The 16,355-nt window shown below is 37.8% G+C and overlaps 1 protein-coding gene across 12 annotated transcripts in view; it reads right to left on the bottom strand.

Moving 5' to 3' along the window:
- Nucleotides 1-16,355, bottom strand: part of SORBS2 (sorbin and SH3 domain containing 2) — a 181,099-nt gene that overhangs the window by 33,909 nt on the left and 130,835 nt on the right. For 7 of the 12 annotated variants that reach the window (XM_035004220.1, XM_035004224.1, XM_035004221.1 and 4 more), the window contains 4 exons: nucleotides 14,641-14,799; nucleotides 12,034-12,090; nucleotides 7,510-7,559; nucleotides 4,664-4,848 (listed from right to left, as the gene is read on the bottom strand). In XM_035004220.1, the coding sequence (XP_034860111.1) occupies nucleotides 4,664-4,848; nucleotides 7,510-7,559; nucleotides 12,034-12,090; nucleotides 14,641-14,799 (451 nt within the window). Of the gene's footprint in view, nucleotides 1-814; nucleotides 2,393-4,663; nucleotides 4,849-7,509; nucleotides 7,560-12,033; nucleotides 12,091-14,640; nucleotides 14,800-16,355 lie in introns of all 12 variants that reach the window. The other 5 variants (XM_035004223.1, XM_035004225.1, XM_035004226.1 and 2 more) reach the window with 2 other exon arrangements.

Below are 16,355 nucleotides of genomic sequence, written 5' to 3'. Positions count from 1 at the left end.
ATCTATGAAAATGGGCTTGGGAGTCACTTTTAACCTACATGGTCTAATTAACATGTCGATAGAGGATTCTTTCAGTGGAAATAGAAAATAAATAAAGATATGGAGAGGCAGAGAAAATGAAATACACTGAGTGATGGAGATGAGACTTCTGTATATATAGCTTAAAGATACATTCACAAAAATTTTATTCCACTGTGTCCTTTAAATGAAGAAAGTCGTTAAACAAATCCTATTCTTTTTTCATTGTCCATCAATGACTCATTACATACTTCAGTTTTGCTTCCTGAGTGTTTTGATGTAGTGTCTTTATATTGCATGTAAGCAAATTATTTATTGAGTGAATATAACTTTATGAAGTTAATATAAAATCAAGGAAAAAGCTATTTGTTAAGTTACTGGTTTTGATTCACTTTACAACAAAAAAAGAGTTGTCAGTTTCTTAAGGATACTGATACTCAATCATGGTCTCTGTCTCGGAATCCTTTAAAGTGGTAAAATAGGTTTAATTTGTTGTTTTGATGTAAGTGGTTTTAGCCCTAACATTAAGCTACAAGATGGATTTCCCTTTTGATTTTGAATGAGTAAATTTTTGTGAATTAGTGGTCACTTTAAGCCACACATCCAGCCCGAATATCACATGGGCAAATGAGACTATTCAGTAAGACATGTTTGCACAACAAGCATTTGCTTCAAAACACAGAATGATGCCGAGAGGTCTCACGGCTTAGGAATGATGAGATGTAGGAATGGAAGGTGAAGGTGCTGGATGGTGGGTGTCTGAACCACAAGGAAAAAGAAAGAGAAGTTCATCCACCTTGGAGACTCCGTGCACTCTCGTGGTCTTGGTGGTGGTAATTGTTGTTGGTGGTGTCCAAGTCTTGGAAAGAGGCACTGTGAGGCATTCTCCCACAATCGTTCTGGTACAATGGGCAATGATTAGCACCATCTTGAGGCAGTGGGTGCAAAGGCTGGTGCATGGGACTCCTTCTGAGAGCTTTAAGGGATGAGTTCCTTTCGGGAATATCTGGCAGAAGTTCACTGATAAGACGGTGCAGGATACTGTTGTCTGGCAAACTTCCCCTTCTCTTTTCAGCTTTAATTTGGTCACAAATGTCTTTAAGGGCAGAGTCCAGAGCCTCAAATACAGACGCTTTACATTTTGCCTTTTCAGTCTGTTTTTTGGGAGTCGAATTTTTTTTCCTCCGGAAAGGCACGGGACTGACCAGAAATGCAAGTTTAGAAAGGCCAGGGTCCATTTCTTGTCTTCTGGGCTCTTCAGCGTTTTCATGTTTAGCTCTTTCGTGTTTGAGCATTGTGGTAAATCGAGTGTAGGAGGCCGGGCATCTGCCTTTGCAGGAGCTGATGAGGTGCCGGTGATGGTGGTGGTGGTGGTGGTGATGGTGGCTGGATCCATAAAAACTTTCAGAGGATGTGAAAGAAAAGTGATCAAAGTCACTCTCACTGCAAAAGGATGATCCTTCTACATGGATGTAATCGCTGTGGTCAGACACAACTCCGTCTTGGTCACTGTCAGAAAACTCCATATGCGTTCTCGGTTGCTCATCACTGGTGACTTCAATATGAATTGGCACCAGGGTTTTAGGCTTGTAGCTTTGTTGTACATGAGAAGGGTGTCTACTCTGATTTTCTTCCTCCAGCAAAGACTCAATGGAAAATCGCCTCTTGGGACATAAACCATTTTGTTGAGGTTCTAGGGCTAGGGGAGATAACATTTCATCTCCTAAATTGGGCATGGATTTTGACTTTTGAATCAACTTTTCAAATTCAGAAATGCGGGTGGGGACCATGTCCCTGGGCACCTCCTCCGTGGAGGACTGGCTCCATCCAGGGAGCAGGCCCTTGTGTTGCTGCACCTTCTCATACTGCATTATTCTCGACTTGACGGAGCAGATCACCTCTGAATTCATCAAGTCCTTGCGGTTAATGCGGTGCATTTTCTTGTACAGTTTTAGGAAGCCTGGAGCGTCATGGGCTGACCTGTGCCGGAGCCTTGACCTGCCATTACTGCGGCCCTCCTGGATGTAGGGGGAAGCCCACGTTATAGGGCAGCTCTCCTTGGAATCCTCTTCACATAACAGAGAACCCATACTCTCTGACTTGGTTTGGGGGTCAGGAAAGCTATCACAGTCGTCATTTAGGAGATCGTCACAACTACGGGATTTGATTTTGGGGGAAACCGTTTCCTCGGTGCTGCTCCAGACCTCTGCATTTTGTCGGGCCATTTGCCAGCCGTTCTTGAAAGTAATGGCCCTCTGTGAGTCACGAGGGACATCCAAATGCTGTCTGTAAGCGTTACAGTAATCTAACTCATTGGAGGGGTTGCCGTTGAACCCTGAGTAACCGTAAAGGGACGGACATATATCATCCCCACCTTTTAATCCAGGGCAGCGTGGTGGAAGAGAGACATTTGGAGAAGTTAAAAGGTTCACAAAGAGGAGAGCATGTCACTTAGCATCAGACAGCACAGCAAAGAGAATGCAGTTAGTATGGTTTGGTCTAGACACCGATCGTTACACATGTAGCTTCAACGCTAGAGAAAAAAGCCTGATTCTAAAGCAAGGTAATAACTTTTTCAATGAAGGTAGCTTTGCAGATATTAGAGTTAACAAAACCATGTATAAAAAATAATTAATGTCGCTAATCTACCTATTTTGATTGTGTTTACACATCTTTTGGCAAAACCTGGTGTGCCAGAAGCACAACAGTATCTCGAAAGCTAATCAATAGCATGACCTGATAGTCATTTAAGGGTTGAACAATTAAGGCCAAAAGTGATATCGATTTAATTAACTTAATAGGGTCAGGATTTGAGTCTCATTTGATTTATAATGACAGAGAGGTAAAGAGTAATTTATAAACTTGCATTTAAATACCACTCCCATAACTGTAGCAAATAATTTTTCATGGGCATTAGATACAAAAAGCAGTAAGACAAAGTATTTTCCAAAATTGCAAAACCAAGATGTCGTGCACTATAGTTGCCAATATTTTTCCAAGAAAAAAATTAAGTGGAGCCTCTTTAGATAAATGAATTTACCTCTTTAATTGCTCCACTTCCAACCTCTTATGAGGCAGGTTCTTATAAGGATAATTGGATATAATATAAAACTCCCATCAGAGGTAAATGCATCTTGCTTTTTTCCAGGGAGGTTGTTTTTTTTTTTAAATAACTTGCAATTTGATAATAGCTAAAACTGACCTCAATTTGGAATGTATTTGGAAAGACTCTTTATTTTTGCTCTGCTGAGTTCACTAATAAATAAAAGGCCGAAGTACATCTAATGGGAAATTTCCTTCTTAGAAGGGAACCCCATGAAGGAAAATACCCGTATTGAGAGTTGCTGTCTTACAATCTTACCCACCTTTTTCAAAAGTAGATAAGCATATTAAGTAGATATGTAATATTTGGGAAAGGAAGTTGACTTAACACTCCCTAGGATAAAAACAATTATCTAAATTAATCAGAAACCTTTTAACTTTTGGGCGCTATCCAAGTGTAATGAATCAATGGTATTTCATGACTTATTATCTTAAGGCATTCATTTGCATAAATGAGTAGAATCTGATCAAAGCACCTCTGTGAATTTGATGAAAGGTGTCATAAAAGGGGCTCACTCCTTAAACCAGCTACTGCTTAACTTTAATCACCACATGGCAACACTTTTAGTGCTTACATTTGATACGTGTAGCTGAATCTGTGCTATATTATGGAAACTTCTGTTAGAGCTCAGGTTCTTCACACCTTTCAAATTCCTTTGGTGTTTTGTTTCAACCCCAGGAGACTGGGGGAGATTGTGGGGACCCAAATGTGGTATGGCCTCAGGTACCTGCAGATGCCGGTTCAAGCCTCGGTCTCCGTCTTGGGAATGTTCTGGTTAACACAGCAATAATGCACTGAGCAGTCTTTCAGAGACCTGAAGGAGAGACTTGCCTTCTCTGAGCATAGCTCATCGAATTTCCGGAGAGGAGACAGGCCATGTGGAAAAGTAGCTTGGTGATATCTAAAATTTCTAAGTATGGCTTGAAACCAGTTAGTTCTTACTAGTGGAATGTTCTGAATCAAACACCGTGTACCATGCAGAACACAGATATTCTACTGTCTATATGAATGTTCACCAAAATAGAGAACAGATGACTAAAGAAATAACTTCAGTAGGTCAAACACATTTTTATCTAGAACTAAATAATTTAAAAAAACCCAAATCAAAGTGTTTTAGGCAATAATGTTCTTTGTTGCTACTTCTAATTCTTATTCTATAAATGTGATTAACTTTGCTAGTTGTAGTAACATTAGAACATTTTTGACAATATGCATATATTCATAAATGTAATCTTTTAATAGCCTGACAGTAAGTTAGATACTTTGGATTTGTTCAAGAAAAACCCACAAATGATATATTTGGAGGAAAAAAGCATGAATATGCTAAATGATAGAGTCCATCGAGCCACTCAAATGGCTCACCAACCCGACCTAGTGTGTGTAAAAAAGATAAATTTAGAGTTCTGAGACTATATTGTATTCAAGACACTGTATTTAAATGCTAGCTCTCTCTGGATGGTTATCCTGGACCAGCTCTCACATGGTACCCTGGTTTAAAATTAAGCTCATAAATTGCTTGCATGTCAATCTATTATCGCTCACCTTTTGCTCTTGAGGGGGAAGAAGGAGAAGAACTGATGAAAGATTTTGTCAGGGTGCCACTTGATCCTGGGAGGTCCACTTGCCCTGGGCTAGTCCTGCTCGCACTTGGATCCAAGCCCCTGGGCTGCCCCACCGCAGGCTCGCTCTTCCTCCTTTTCCTAAAGTCACTGGCCATGCTCGCAGAACTAAAAGAAGGGATCAGCGTCCGTTAGGCTGGTGTTGGAGGAGGTTCACCCATGACTCAGAATGACTGATGGAAGGTGCTGGGGACAGCACGACCACTCTTCCCTCTCTTCCCCCAAACTGCAGTGTTAAGAATTCATTCCTTGCTATTAAACACTATTTCTTTATAATCATCTCTTTAAAAAATTCATAGACTGTAATTTTTTTTTTAGAGAAGTTTTAGGTTTACAGAAAAATTGATTGGAAAGTACAGAGAGTTCTCCTATGCTCCCTTTCCTTACGCACACAGTTTCCCCTACTGTGACATCTTCTGTTCCTGTGATACATTTGTGACAGTTGATGAACATCTTGATTCATTATTATTAAATGTAATTAAAGTCCATAGTTTTTATTAAGGTTGTTTTCTGCTGAATATCCTGATTTTAAGATTTCTCTGTGCCTTTTGATGTCATGATAGCTCATTTCTTTTTATTGCTGAGTACTGTTCCATCATGTGGATGCACCAGTTTGTTTCTCAGTTCACCTACTGAAGGACATTCTGGTCACTTCAAGTTTTGGCAGTTATGAATAAAGCTGCTATAAACATCCACGTGCCATTTTCTTATGTGTGTGGATATAAGTTTATAATAATGTTCTAAAGTAAAAATTCTTTCAGTGTAATATGTTGTGACTGACAATTCAGTGTTGTGATTTGTGTCACGTATCTTTTCTCTCTAAAGAAGAGTTCCAGCAACATGACTCTATCCAGAGAAGGCAAGCCACAGGGGAGGAAAAGACTCCAAAAAGGAAGACAGCTGGTGAGACAAATTTCTCTTATCTCAAGGTTTCCCTATGGCTTTTCCTACTACTCTTCGCTTGAAAACCCTTATACTGGAATTCCAACAGTTTCCTATTTATTTTATTTTATTTTTTTTAAAAAAGATTTTATTTATTTATTTGAGAGAGAATGATCGAGAGAGAAAGCACAAACGGGGGAAGGGGCAGAGGGAAAGGGAGAGGCAGACTCCCCGCTGAGCAGGGAGCCCTACTGGGGCTCGATCCCAGGACCCCGGGATCATGACCTGAGCTGAAGGCAGACGCTTAACCGACTGAGCCACCCAGATGCCCCTAATGTTTTCCTATTTAAATAATGAATGACTAATAATCTGGCCAGCAAGCAAAATATTAAAGGGAACTTTCACCCAGTTGTATGAAATGGTGTCAGCAGTCTGTCATGGCAGGAAGTTTTTATCACGGTCTGGTTCTGAATACAGTATCATTTAAGCCAAACACCAGGGAACGGGAGATATACAGCACCCAGCATGCCATCTGTCAAATCATTACCTAAAATTACATCAACAATGGCAGTCAGAGCGCCGGTAGGTCCCGTGAGCCAGCAATACGCTGTTTGCTTTGCTGACATTACTGTCTGGTGTGGCCCGCACAGCAAACCTGTGAGGGACGCTCGGTTATCCCTATTTCATAAATGAGTGAACGGAACACACACTTTGCAAGTATAGAGATGGGGCCAGACCTCAGAATTTGTCTGCGTTCTTCTAGAGAGGATGCCTGTCTTCTTCTAGACCTGTTTCTGCTCTCCCTATCCTGTCATGTGAGGGTCTGTATGTCTTTCCGGCAGTCTTCAGGTCAGATTAGAACTCGAAAGTTCAAACATTTTAGGAGCATATATAGATGTAAAAGATATCAAAGGAGGACTTGGAGGAACTTTTTTCTTAGTGACACTGATGTCATTGGATGGCACGCATGAACCCAATTTACAAAGTACCCGATTTACAAAGTTTTTGACTTACATTGATAGAAATCTATGGAAGGGCAAATTAATGTTATATCATTATTTGTTGTTGATGGTACAATGTGGCTGAGAGTTTGTGTTATTCGCTATAGCTATTGAACTGTGTCTGAATTTCTGCAATGCTATAAAGTAATAAAGTATAAATATACTATAAAAATATAAAGTATAAAGCCCAGGAACTGAACTTACCTTGGCAGACGCCTAGAACAGTCAGGACTAGTGGTTCCAGGTTATTCTGGTTCAATTCTAGTTTATCTCTGCTCCTTGCCAACTGTGTGAACTTGGTGAGTTATGGGGCCTAAGTTTAGTTTGTTCAGAGATAAAATGGGGAGGATAGTACTTAACTCACTGTGGTGTCTTAAGGATCGAATATGTCTGGGTCTGAATACAGTATCATGTACTTAGAATGTCTGGTATATAGTAAGCCCCCATTTATTGGTAGTAACAATGTTTCTGATTTGTGTGGTGAGCATATAATGAATAAATAGATATTGAACATAATTTAGAAATTTTCTAGTAATTTATACATTTTTTTCAAATATACTATTATAAATATCAGCTAATAATATTGAAAATTAGATTTTATAATTCTCATTTAAAGAAAAGAAAGCTGGGTTTAGAGGAGAGAGGGAAGGGAAGAATTTTTTCGTAAAGGAATCCAGAATTATTTCACTGAATTTTTATGAGTTTTTTAATATGATCATATGAAATGATACAAAAACAAAATAAAACAACTTCATAAAGTATGGTGTTCCAAATAATAGTGAGTGATAACATAACCCTTGTTATTATTTCACTGAGTAGTATTCCTATTGAAAAAGAAACCACTGGTATAGAATATTCTGGTTGTATGATGTAATGACGTTCTTACCTAGTGGGTCTTTCCAGGCTTCTGTCTATAGAGGATTGATACAAGGAGGCCTGTTAAGATAGAAAAATAGTTCCATGAAAATTTTTACCAGGGCAAAATTTCATTTGTCCGTGGACATTAAATTAGGTATCCTAAAAAGAATATTATAAAAACTGAGATGAAAAATACCATTTATTTTGATCACAAAATGTCTTTCAAAGAGAAAAACATGTAACCTGATTTCTACTTTTTTCCTATCTACCTTCTCTTTTGGTATACCACACTGTATTTCTCTGTCTAACTCAAATTATCCACAGCCCAAACACTATCTGGGGGAGAAAAGAAAAGTCGTTAACCACTTCTTCATGTAGGAAATAGACTGTAAACAGGAATTTTCTGCATACAGTAATGGTTTGATGTTTAAAAAAATACTTGTAATCATCATTCAGGCTTTATACAACATTAACCTTCTTTATAATTTTTTTGTCATGTTGCCGGGTGTTCTCTTTAAAATATAACATTTAAGCAGAACTTGAGACATCTTTCCTCTGTCAACACAGGCATGGCATTTAATAATACCACAGAATTTGTTTTGAAATTAAACTGAACTGCCTGGTACTTAAATCAGGTGCAGACTGGCATCTTTCAAAATAGTTAAGTTCAGGGTTGGTATAAAATAAATGATTAATGAACCAAAATGTAACGTTTTTTTTAAAAAAGTGGATTTTTAACATTTTCATGAGAAAATAAACTCTCAGTTGTCCATGGTTGTAGGAATAAAGAAATATAAAAAATACAAATTGATACATAATTCCAAATGCCTATTGTACACACCATTTTCATACTCCTTCATTTTGAACAGTACAATTAAACAGATATTAGGCAAAAATATTAGATATGACTTTTTCACTGCCTACGACCATCTTCTGGAATAAATGCTGAAATATTTAAGGCAAGAGAGGATCTGTATTGAGCTCTTGAGTATTTGAAATGACACTGCAAGATAAGCAAAAGTAGTTGCGGTGTGATGTCTAGAATGTACAGGGAAGTGTATATACAAGTATATATGTATAATAATATATATACATAGTCTTGGTTTGGGGCATATTTGATGATGAGTTAGTTATCACAAACTGATGAGGAACTGAAATTCTAGTTTAAAAATGTCCTTCCATATGAAAGTTTAAAAATAACAGCCCCCAAAAAAGGGCGGGATTTGACAGATTTTATCTTAAGTTCCTGTCACATAGAAATATTTTACCAGAGTATTAAAAACCTACTTAGTTTTTATTTTCTACTTTATTTTCTACTTATAAATAAGCACCAATTAACCAGTTAAAATATTAGTATTATTTATGTAGATTCTTTATGTAGATTAGTCTGAGAAGCCCTCTTATGCATAACTCTAAAATTGGTTCTGTTAATTAATATTTTCATTTAATTCCATCTTACTGAGTGAGAATGGAATCTTGCCCAGAAGCAAACAAAAGCACCTTTCTGCTACAGAATATCCTCCCTCCTTTTAGACAGAAAAAGCATATTCTAATATTTGTAATTCCTAGAAAATATTTAGATTCCTAGGTTCTCAACAAATATGAAATTAGAAGAAAAAATTTGGTCCATTAATCTGATATATTTACATGATTACTTAGCTTGCTGAACTCTGAATTGGACACTGGAAAGGTGAAAAAAAAATACTAAATAAGAAGGAAAGCAAACCAGTACACAAATAAAACCAGATGATTATATTCTGATGTAGAAATATCAATTCTCTATGTTTTCAGAAAAGCATCACCAAATAACCTCAGAGCGTTGCTGTGTGTGTGGATCACAGCATTAATGGGATACCCAACCACAAACCGTAGCTGATTATCAAAAAGTGTCAATTGAGGAACATCCTAAGAGTAATCACCCTAAAGTGATTAGAAATTTCGAATTGCAAGCTTGGAATGAGCCTAAACAAAATTGTAATGTGAGATAAAACATAGCATAAGAAGTGAAGGCTCTCCACTGATAAATTAATTGTGTTTTAGATTTAGGCAAAGAAACTACAATGATTCCTCCTTGTGCTGGTTTCCACAATCCAAAATAAACTGAAACCAATTTTGTGATTTTATGTATTGTCAAAGGAAAAAGTTCAATATTAAATTATAAGGAAACAGTAAAAGGTCTAGATAGATGACTAAGAGAGAAACTTTATGCTAATCACATGAATGAAACTCATTCTGAAATGGAAATTGTCTCTAGAAAAGAGGTAACCTATTTTACCTATTATGTTCTACTCAGTTTGTGTATTACCATATTTTAACATACCTAAATGAAGTTCATTTTAATAAAGTATGGACACTGAATCACTCTTTCTGCTAAGTGATCATATGATTAAACTTTGCTTAAAAGTCTTTAATTGTTCTTCATTAATGCCAGTTTCTCAGTTTTATGGATTAGAAAGTATGTTATTCATGGCATATGCTAGGCATTTGATAAATGGTAGCTAAGGTAATGTGTAATCAATTACAAATTTTACCAGAAATGTTTTACATAAGGGTACTGAAGATAGAATCCAGTCCCTTATCAGAATATTTTTTTTACACTCTGAAACACCATTATGTGAAATTAATATGCTACAGAATCATACAATATTCCTTCTCAATTCCAAATAGATAATGGCAAATTAGTCTAACCACGAGCAAAGTGCTTTTTTATGTTACTTTTTTTTTTTTTTTGCCAATACCATCACATGTAGAATGCAAAGAGTTAAGTTTCTACTATCTTTAGCCCAAGCGTTATTGTGTAATGTTAATTATAGGAACTTATTTCACAAAAATAGTTAACAAGGAATAGTATTAAGTAAATAACTTGTTTCTAAAAGATCCAAAGATCCAAATACATCTCTTGAACGTGCTAAGAAGTGTGGTATAAGGGGAATGGCATGGAAGTGAAGGCTTCTAGATCTGCTTAATTTTTAACTTGCCACCATCTGACCTTGTAATTTTGGACATAGTTTTAAAAAATCGTTGGGCTCTACTTTTCTTGACTTAAAAATTAGTGATCTTTAAATTTTCTCTCAGTTCTCAAAGAACCACCTTCAAAACATCCTAGAGCTATCTGACCAAAAAATCAGAAATATATCTGACCAAATTGAATTCCAAAGTAAATTCTTGGGCCCTTCGTATGTCGAAATGATACCCTTTCTTCAGATGTGAAGGTAACATAACACAGAGAATAGAATTGCTTGTTGTATTTGTCTTTAGGTTCTATGCCTGTCTACAAAACATAACCCTTTAGAAATGACTGCATTCATTAATCTAGAATGTTCTTGATTACTCTATTTTGCTTTTTATTGAATATGTAAATATTTTGATTACTTCTCTGGTGTGAACATGCACTCTGATGCGTAATTCAGAATTGCAAAGGGAAGCTTCGGGGAGTTGGAGATTTCCTGTTGAGATTCTTCCACAGTCGTCACAACTGTGTGTCAGGGGTACTTTCTGAGGCATCGGTGGCTTACTGGTTTTATTTTCTAGTTGCACATATTTAACCCAGTTAAGACTTTTTGATGAGGATAAGTTATTTATTAAGTGTTTTTGTATATACTTAGGACCACAGAGAAACTACCGTGTAAAACCAGTTTATGTACTCTGCTCCCATTCTAGCTGCTTCTAAGAATTACCACAGGCGAGGCTGACGTTTAGCAAAACTGTCACTTTTGCTTATGTCAACCAGTAAGTCTTAAATCTGCTTTCCAAAATAATTTCATTTTTTTCTTTGCAGAAACCAGGATAAAAAGCTTTGACTCTGGATTGTTTCTTCCTCTTTCATACTCTCTTTGCCTAAATCAAATAAAATTTGGTATTGCCTGGCATACATTTTTTTACCTAGCAGATTGTCATGAGCATTCTAAAATAGAGACAGCAAATGCATTTCATCTCATATGCCAGTTATAATCTATTACAGTGGCTGCCTGGATTACAGCAATGAGAAGGATTAGTAATGCCTGTCAAGGATGTGGAACTGGGGAATTGTGACCTGTGTGCCAGTTGTTTGTCAGCTCTATTCTTGATTTTATCTGATGCTAAAATCCACAAATCGTATTTAGGAAAATGAAAGACTTAGATAAATTTTAAGAATATGTGGGCCATAAACATGTAATTAAGAACCTGTCATTCTGCACCTCCAAGCATGATGATAAAATGGCTCTGCATAGTCTTTGACAAAAGTCTAATCAAAACAGACGGTTGAGACATGCACTGAGAGTGCTGCTTTTGATTTTGTAATTGTCACACTCCTGGATACCAGGACCGTGTTGAATAGTTCAGTGGAAAGTTATGGCCGAAATGATTCTTCACCTACATTTTAGAACGAGCCAACAACAACTTTGGAATAATTAATGTCTAAGCAATGATGCTGGATACAACACAGTGATGCAAAGATAGATTTTCCAAAATAGCTTAGACTCTATGGTGAATTGTTAAAACATGGATCGTTCAGAATCACAGTAACAGCTCCTAAGAGAGGAATCTGAAAAAGAGAATAATTTGTTTTTACCTCATTGGAAACACCAGAAGAATGATCTTGAACATAGTCCAGAGCCTTTTTAGGAGGCTGGGTGGAGATGCACCACATAAGCAGAAGTGTAGAGATGGAATGGAGGAGAGTCAATGGCAGCAAGGAATGGACATGTGGAAAAGGTGACAACAGTTAGAAATTGAGTGCTGATGGCATCAGATACACATAAAGAGTGCATGAATGGAGCCAAATGGGGGTGGCCTAGGAGGAAGAGTGCAATGTTCATAAATATTCTCAAGCACTGGGCAAAATTACTAGTGGTGGGATTAGTATATTTATAAACTCATTTCATCAGAATCAAAATGAGCACTCATAGTCTCTAGCCACAAAGGAATGCAAGGTATATTAAAGAAACATTAAAGGAGTAGTGGATAGCATGCAGGTGAGTTTCCATGTGGGGCTGAAAATGATTATAAAAAATGCTGGTAATTTAGGCTCAGAACAGAAATTGGTTTAGTCCCTACAAGCCATGTAATCACTAATAACAATACATATAAAATAAAGCTAGAGGATTTTTTTTTCTAAAATAAAATGCATTTATGTGAATAGTTGGATACAAATTAGGAAAAAAAAATGAGAGAAAAACACTTTTCCTATTAGGGATATAAATTCTAGGAAAAATTCTTTGGTTTATATTTATTTACAGTCACTTTTGATCCAGCTCAATAAGATAAGGAATCTAACCAAGTGTCCTTGGCATTTCAATGGACGACAGGGACAACTATAACCACCCAGTATCTAATATATGGTCAGTTTATGAGTATATAAATCAGTATCTGATATGGTAAAAGAAAGATTACACTCTCTGATCTTCAGTAAAGCTCTGTCCAGTGGAATTGTTCTGTTCTTTAAGAATTTAAAATTCCGAAACATCAGTAAGAGTATAAAAAGTATGTAACTGACACATATCAAATGTATAGCTATCAGTGGATAGAGTTCCCCAGTGAAACTTCTAGTCAAGGAAATTGTTATTTAGGGCTTGAGTTGACTCTTTATCCTGAACAGACTAGGCAATTCTCGTAAGGCCCACCTGTGGTGGGGGTTTGGGGACAAGATGTTTCACTAGCATAAAACTAGAAATCAAGGTCCACAGGATTTCTTTATTTTTCTCTTTCCTTGTATCCCTAAGAGTAAATGAGGTATTTTATTGTGGGAGTATACTGACAGCATACTATTGTGGGAATTGCCCAGAGATGTTTGGTGTGTTCAACAGGCCTGGGTTTAGCTTCTGACTCTACCACTTACTATCCTCTTACTGTCCACTTACGTAACCTCTCTGGTCTCGGGTTTCTTCTTATTGGAGGGGCCTCCAGAGAACTCACTGAGATGATGAGTTCAGAACCCAGCACTCGCCAGTGCTTGGTAGTTCTTCAGCAAATGGGAGCTATAATAATAGTAATTATTATTATAAACGTCACGATACTTCTTCTGATTGAACTAGACCAAAATGGACTGTAAACAGCTATACATCTTCTATAAACCTCTAACAATTGCCTGAATATTCTAGGACAGAAACGATCCCAGCATTTTGAATTTAGATATAATCATCCTAATGCATGATGCATGGTAGAGAAAAAGTACATAGGAAGTGTCTGAGCAGGTTTAACCATTTGGTACAGAAGTGGATGTGGGCTCAGCCGTCCCCAATTTGTCTAAATAGCATACATTTGGCTTTTGTTCTGTAAATGACCCCTATCTCTTCTGATAATGGTATGTTTCATCAATCAAACAACATTCCCCTAGTTTTCTTATATTAATAGTCTAGCCTCACTTACCGGGCGTCCAAACTCCAGTTCTGAAAAGAATTTATACCAGGGCTCATTTTCTAAATCTATGTCATCTGGATTTATGCGATCAGTCTGGAGCAGATGTGAAGGAAAAGGGAAGGAAAAGGCACACTGAGCTGAGTGAGGGAAACGCCGTGTGGTATGAAAAACACGCACGCGCATTCGCACGCAGACATGCACCAACTCTCATCCAACAAATCTCAGCAGGAGAGAACAAAGGATGTAAAGTAAAATGAGTAAAATTAGGATATGAAGATGAGTTTCGATGGCATCACCTAGGCCCCTAGTCACTTCCTCTGTTCCACCTCTGTCTTCTCTTTTGAGTTTGCTCCTTAGCTTTGATGTAGAAACTATGAAAAACTCTGTGGCGGCCAGAAGGAGCATGGATAGCACACCAGAAATAGGCTAACGTTAGCCGATTAAAGTTAAAATAGACTCCACTTAGTCACCAAGTAGCTCATCTGGGTGAGTCACTCCACCGCCCCTGCCCTCTTTGATCCCAGCATGTAAGGCTGCTCTGCAGACAGTTGGCTTGGGTGCAGATATATGGAGAGCCTGGCGGAGAGGGGGAGGGAAAAGGTGGGAAGAGAGGTGGGGGGGAGGAGTGAGAGGTGCTGGGAGGCTGTTAGGGGTCGACTGGCGTAAAGAACCTGGGGCCTAGTTGAGAAAGAAAGGGGCAGCAAGGTGGGGGTGGTGGTGAGTAGCTAGGCTCTGATTGTCCCCTTAGCCGCTGGAGAGCAAGGGCTACCCCTGAGTTTCCCGAAGGGCATTAGCAAAGGTAATGAAGGAAGGAGCTCACCCAGGTGGGGGAAAGAACCGGGGTGCGCGGGCTTGGTAAGGGGAGGCCAGTCCTGGGCGGAGGGGAGGGGCTACCAGTTACTTCTCCGTATGGTGAAACAGAAAGAGGCTTCCGGCCAGGTTCCCTTGGAACAGGTGTCGGAGTTGTTGGGAGAGGGGGCTGTAAGAGAGAGGGGTGAAGGAAACACTGATTCATTAGATGGAGGTTCTTGATGGATTGAAGAGGACACCAGTTATCGGGAGGAAACGTTTCAGAAAAGTAAGGTGTCCCTGGGGAGACCCAGATAACTTAGGAATGGTCTGGACCCCTGAAAAGGTGTGAAGACAAGGAGCCTCCCAGAAAGTGAGGAATGATCACATTTTATGAGCTACCACCCAAGAATCACCTCCTACCTGTCCACCTTCAGCTGGAGGAATGGATTTGGAGGGGGCTGGGTTTTCACACTACTGTAGCTGGCTAAGGGTGGGGAGAGGGTGAGTAAGAGAATCCCACTCTGGTTTGGTTGACACTGTAATTCAGAGAAAAAGCCAATTTTTATAGTTGACTTGCTCCCCTCCAGTGGTTTCTGAATATTGTATTTAAGATAGGAAAACTAGGGGTGTTAATATAAACAGCTTGAGAAAATACATACAATTGCTTTAGTAATGGAAAAACCAGACGTGGAGCATTTACTTTATCCAATAATATCCTGAACGCTTTTCCATAATTACAGGCCTGATCAGACTGATTCAGGCTATTGACTTAATATTAAATGAAGATGCTTCACGTACTACATATGGGTTATTACTTCTTTGACAATTATTTCATGACACTAAATAAACATGGTGCAGTTGGACTAATATTTAAGTCAGGAAAAAAAAAAAAACAAAAAACCCAGGTCCCTAAAAGCCATTCACCCTGGCCAGGAGAGGACATATTCTTTGTAATATTGAGTGTTCTGAGATAGTAGTCCATATTCAAACAAAAGTCACTATTTTGACATTAGCTTGTCTAGGTGTTTTATTGCTTTTTTGAATTCCCAATCATTTTGTTAATAGTATACAGTCTGTGTGCAATAATCAGTTATATCCAGAGTATTTTTAGAGATGAGCATTTTATTTCAATATTTTCTAATAGGAGATTATAATGGTGTAGCTACAGACAGTGACAGGAAAATTTGAGGCATCATAACAAAATAGTGAAAGGGCCTAAGTTATCCAAAATATGTGGTGATCATAATGATAAAGACCGTGTAGTAACTCTGGGGGATGTTTATGGTGGAATGGTGAGTGATAAAAGGTGAATATGATCATGTGTTTGTACAATATTTACAATGATATCACAAAGCCTGTGTGTGGATGAGCACAGGAGGAAAACACACACATATACAAAAACAAAACAAAACAAAACAAAAAACAACCCACAATGGCATTCTGGTATTGAGATTGTTCTTTTCCTTCTTTTAAAATATTATTTTGCTTTACTATTATAATGTTGTGGAGAACATCCTGTAATTACTATGGCAAATGTTGCAAAAAACTTGATTCAATTTACAATTGATTCAATAGTACAAAAGTATTAATTGAGATTTTGATCTTAACCAAAATACTGTTTTTCTCCAGTTATCATTTAGATATTGGCCGCAGGATATGAATATTTTATGGAATAGTTCTACTAGAGCGGATTTTTAGGGTAATTGACATTAGAGAGAATTTTCTTTTCTTTCTTAATTTTTT

The sequence above is a fragment of the Mirounga leonina genome, unplaced genomic scaffold (assembly GCF_011800145.1).
Source record: "Mirounga leonina isolate KUSES-001 unplaced genomic scaffold, KU_Mleo_1.0 Mir_128, whole genome shotgun sequence".
Taxonomy (NCBI): Eukaryota; Metazoa; Chordata; class Mammalia; order Carnivora; family Phocidae; genus Mirounga; species Mirounga leonina.
The sequence above is the reverse complement of the archived record's forward strand: the minus strand, read 5'-3'. Positions and strand labels throughout refer to the sequence as shown.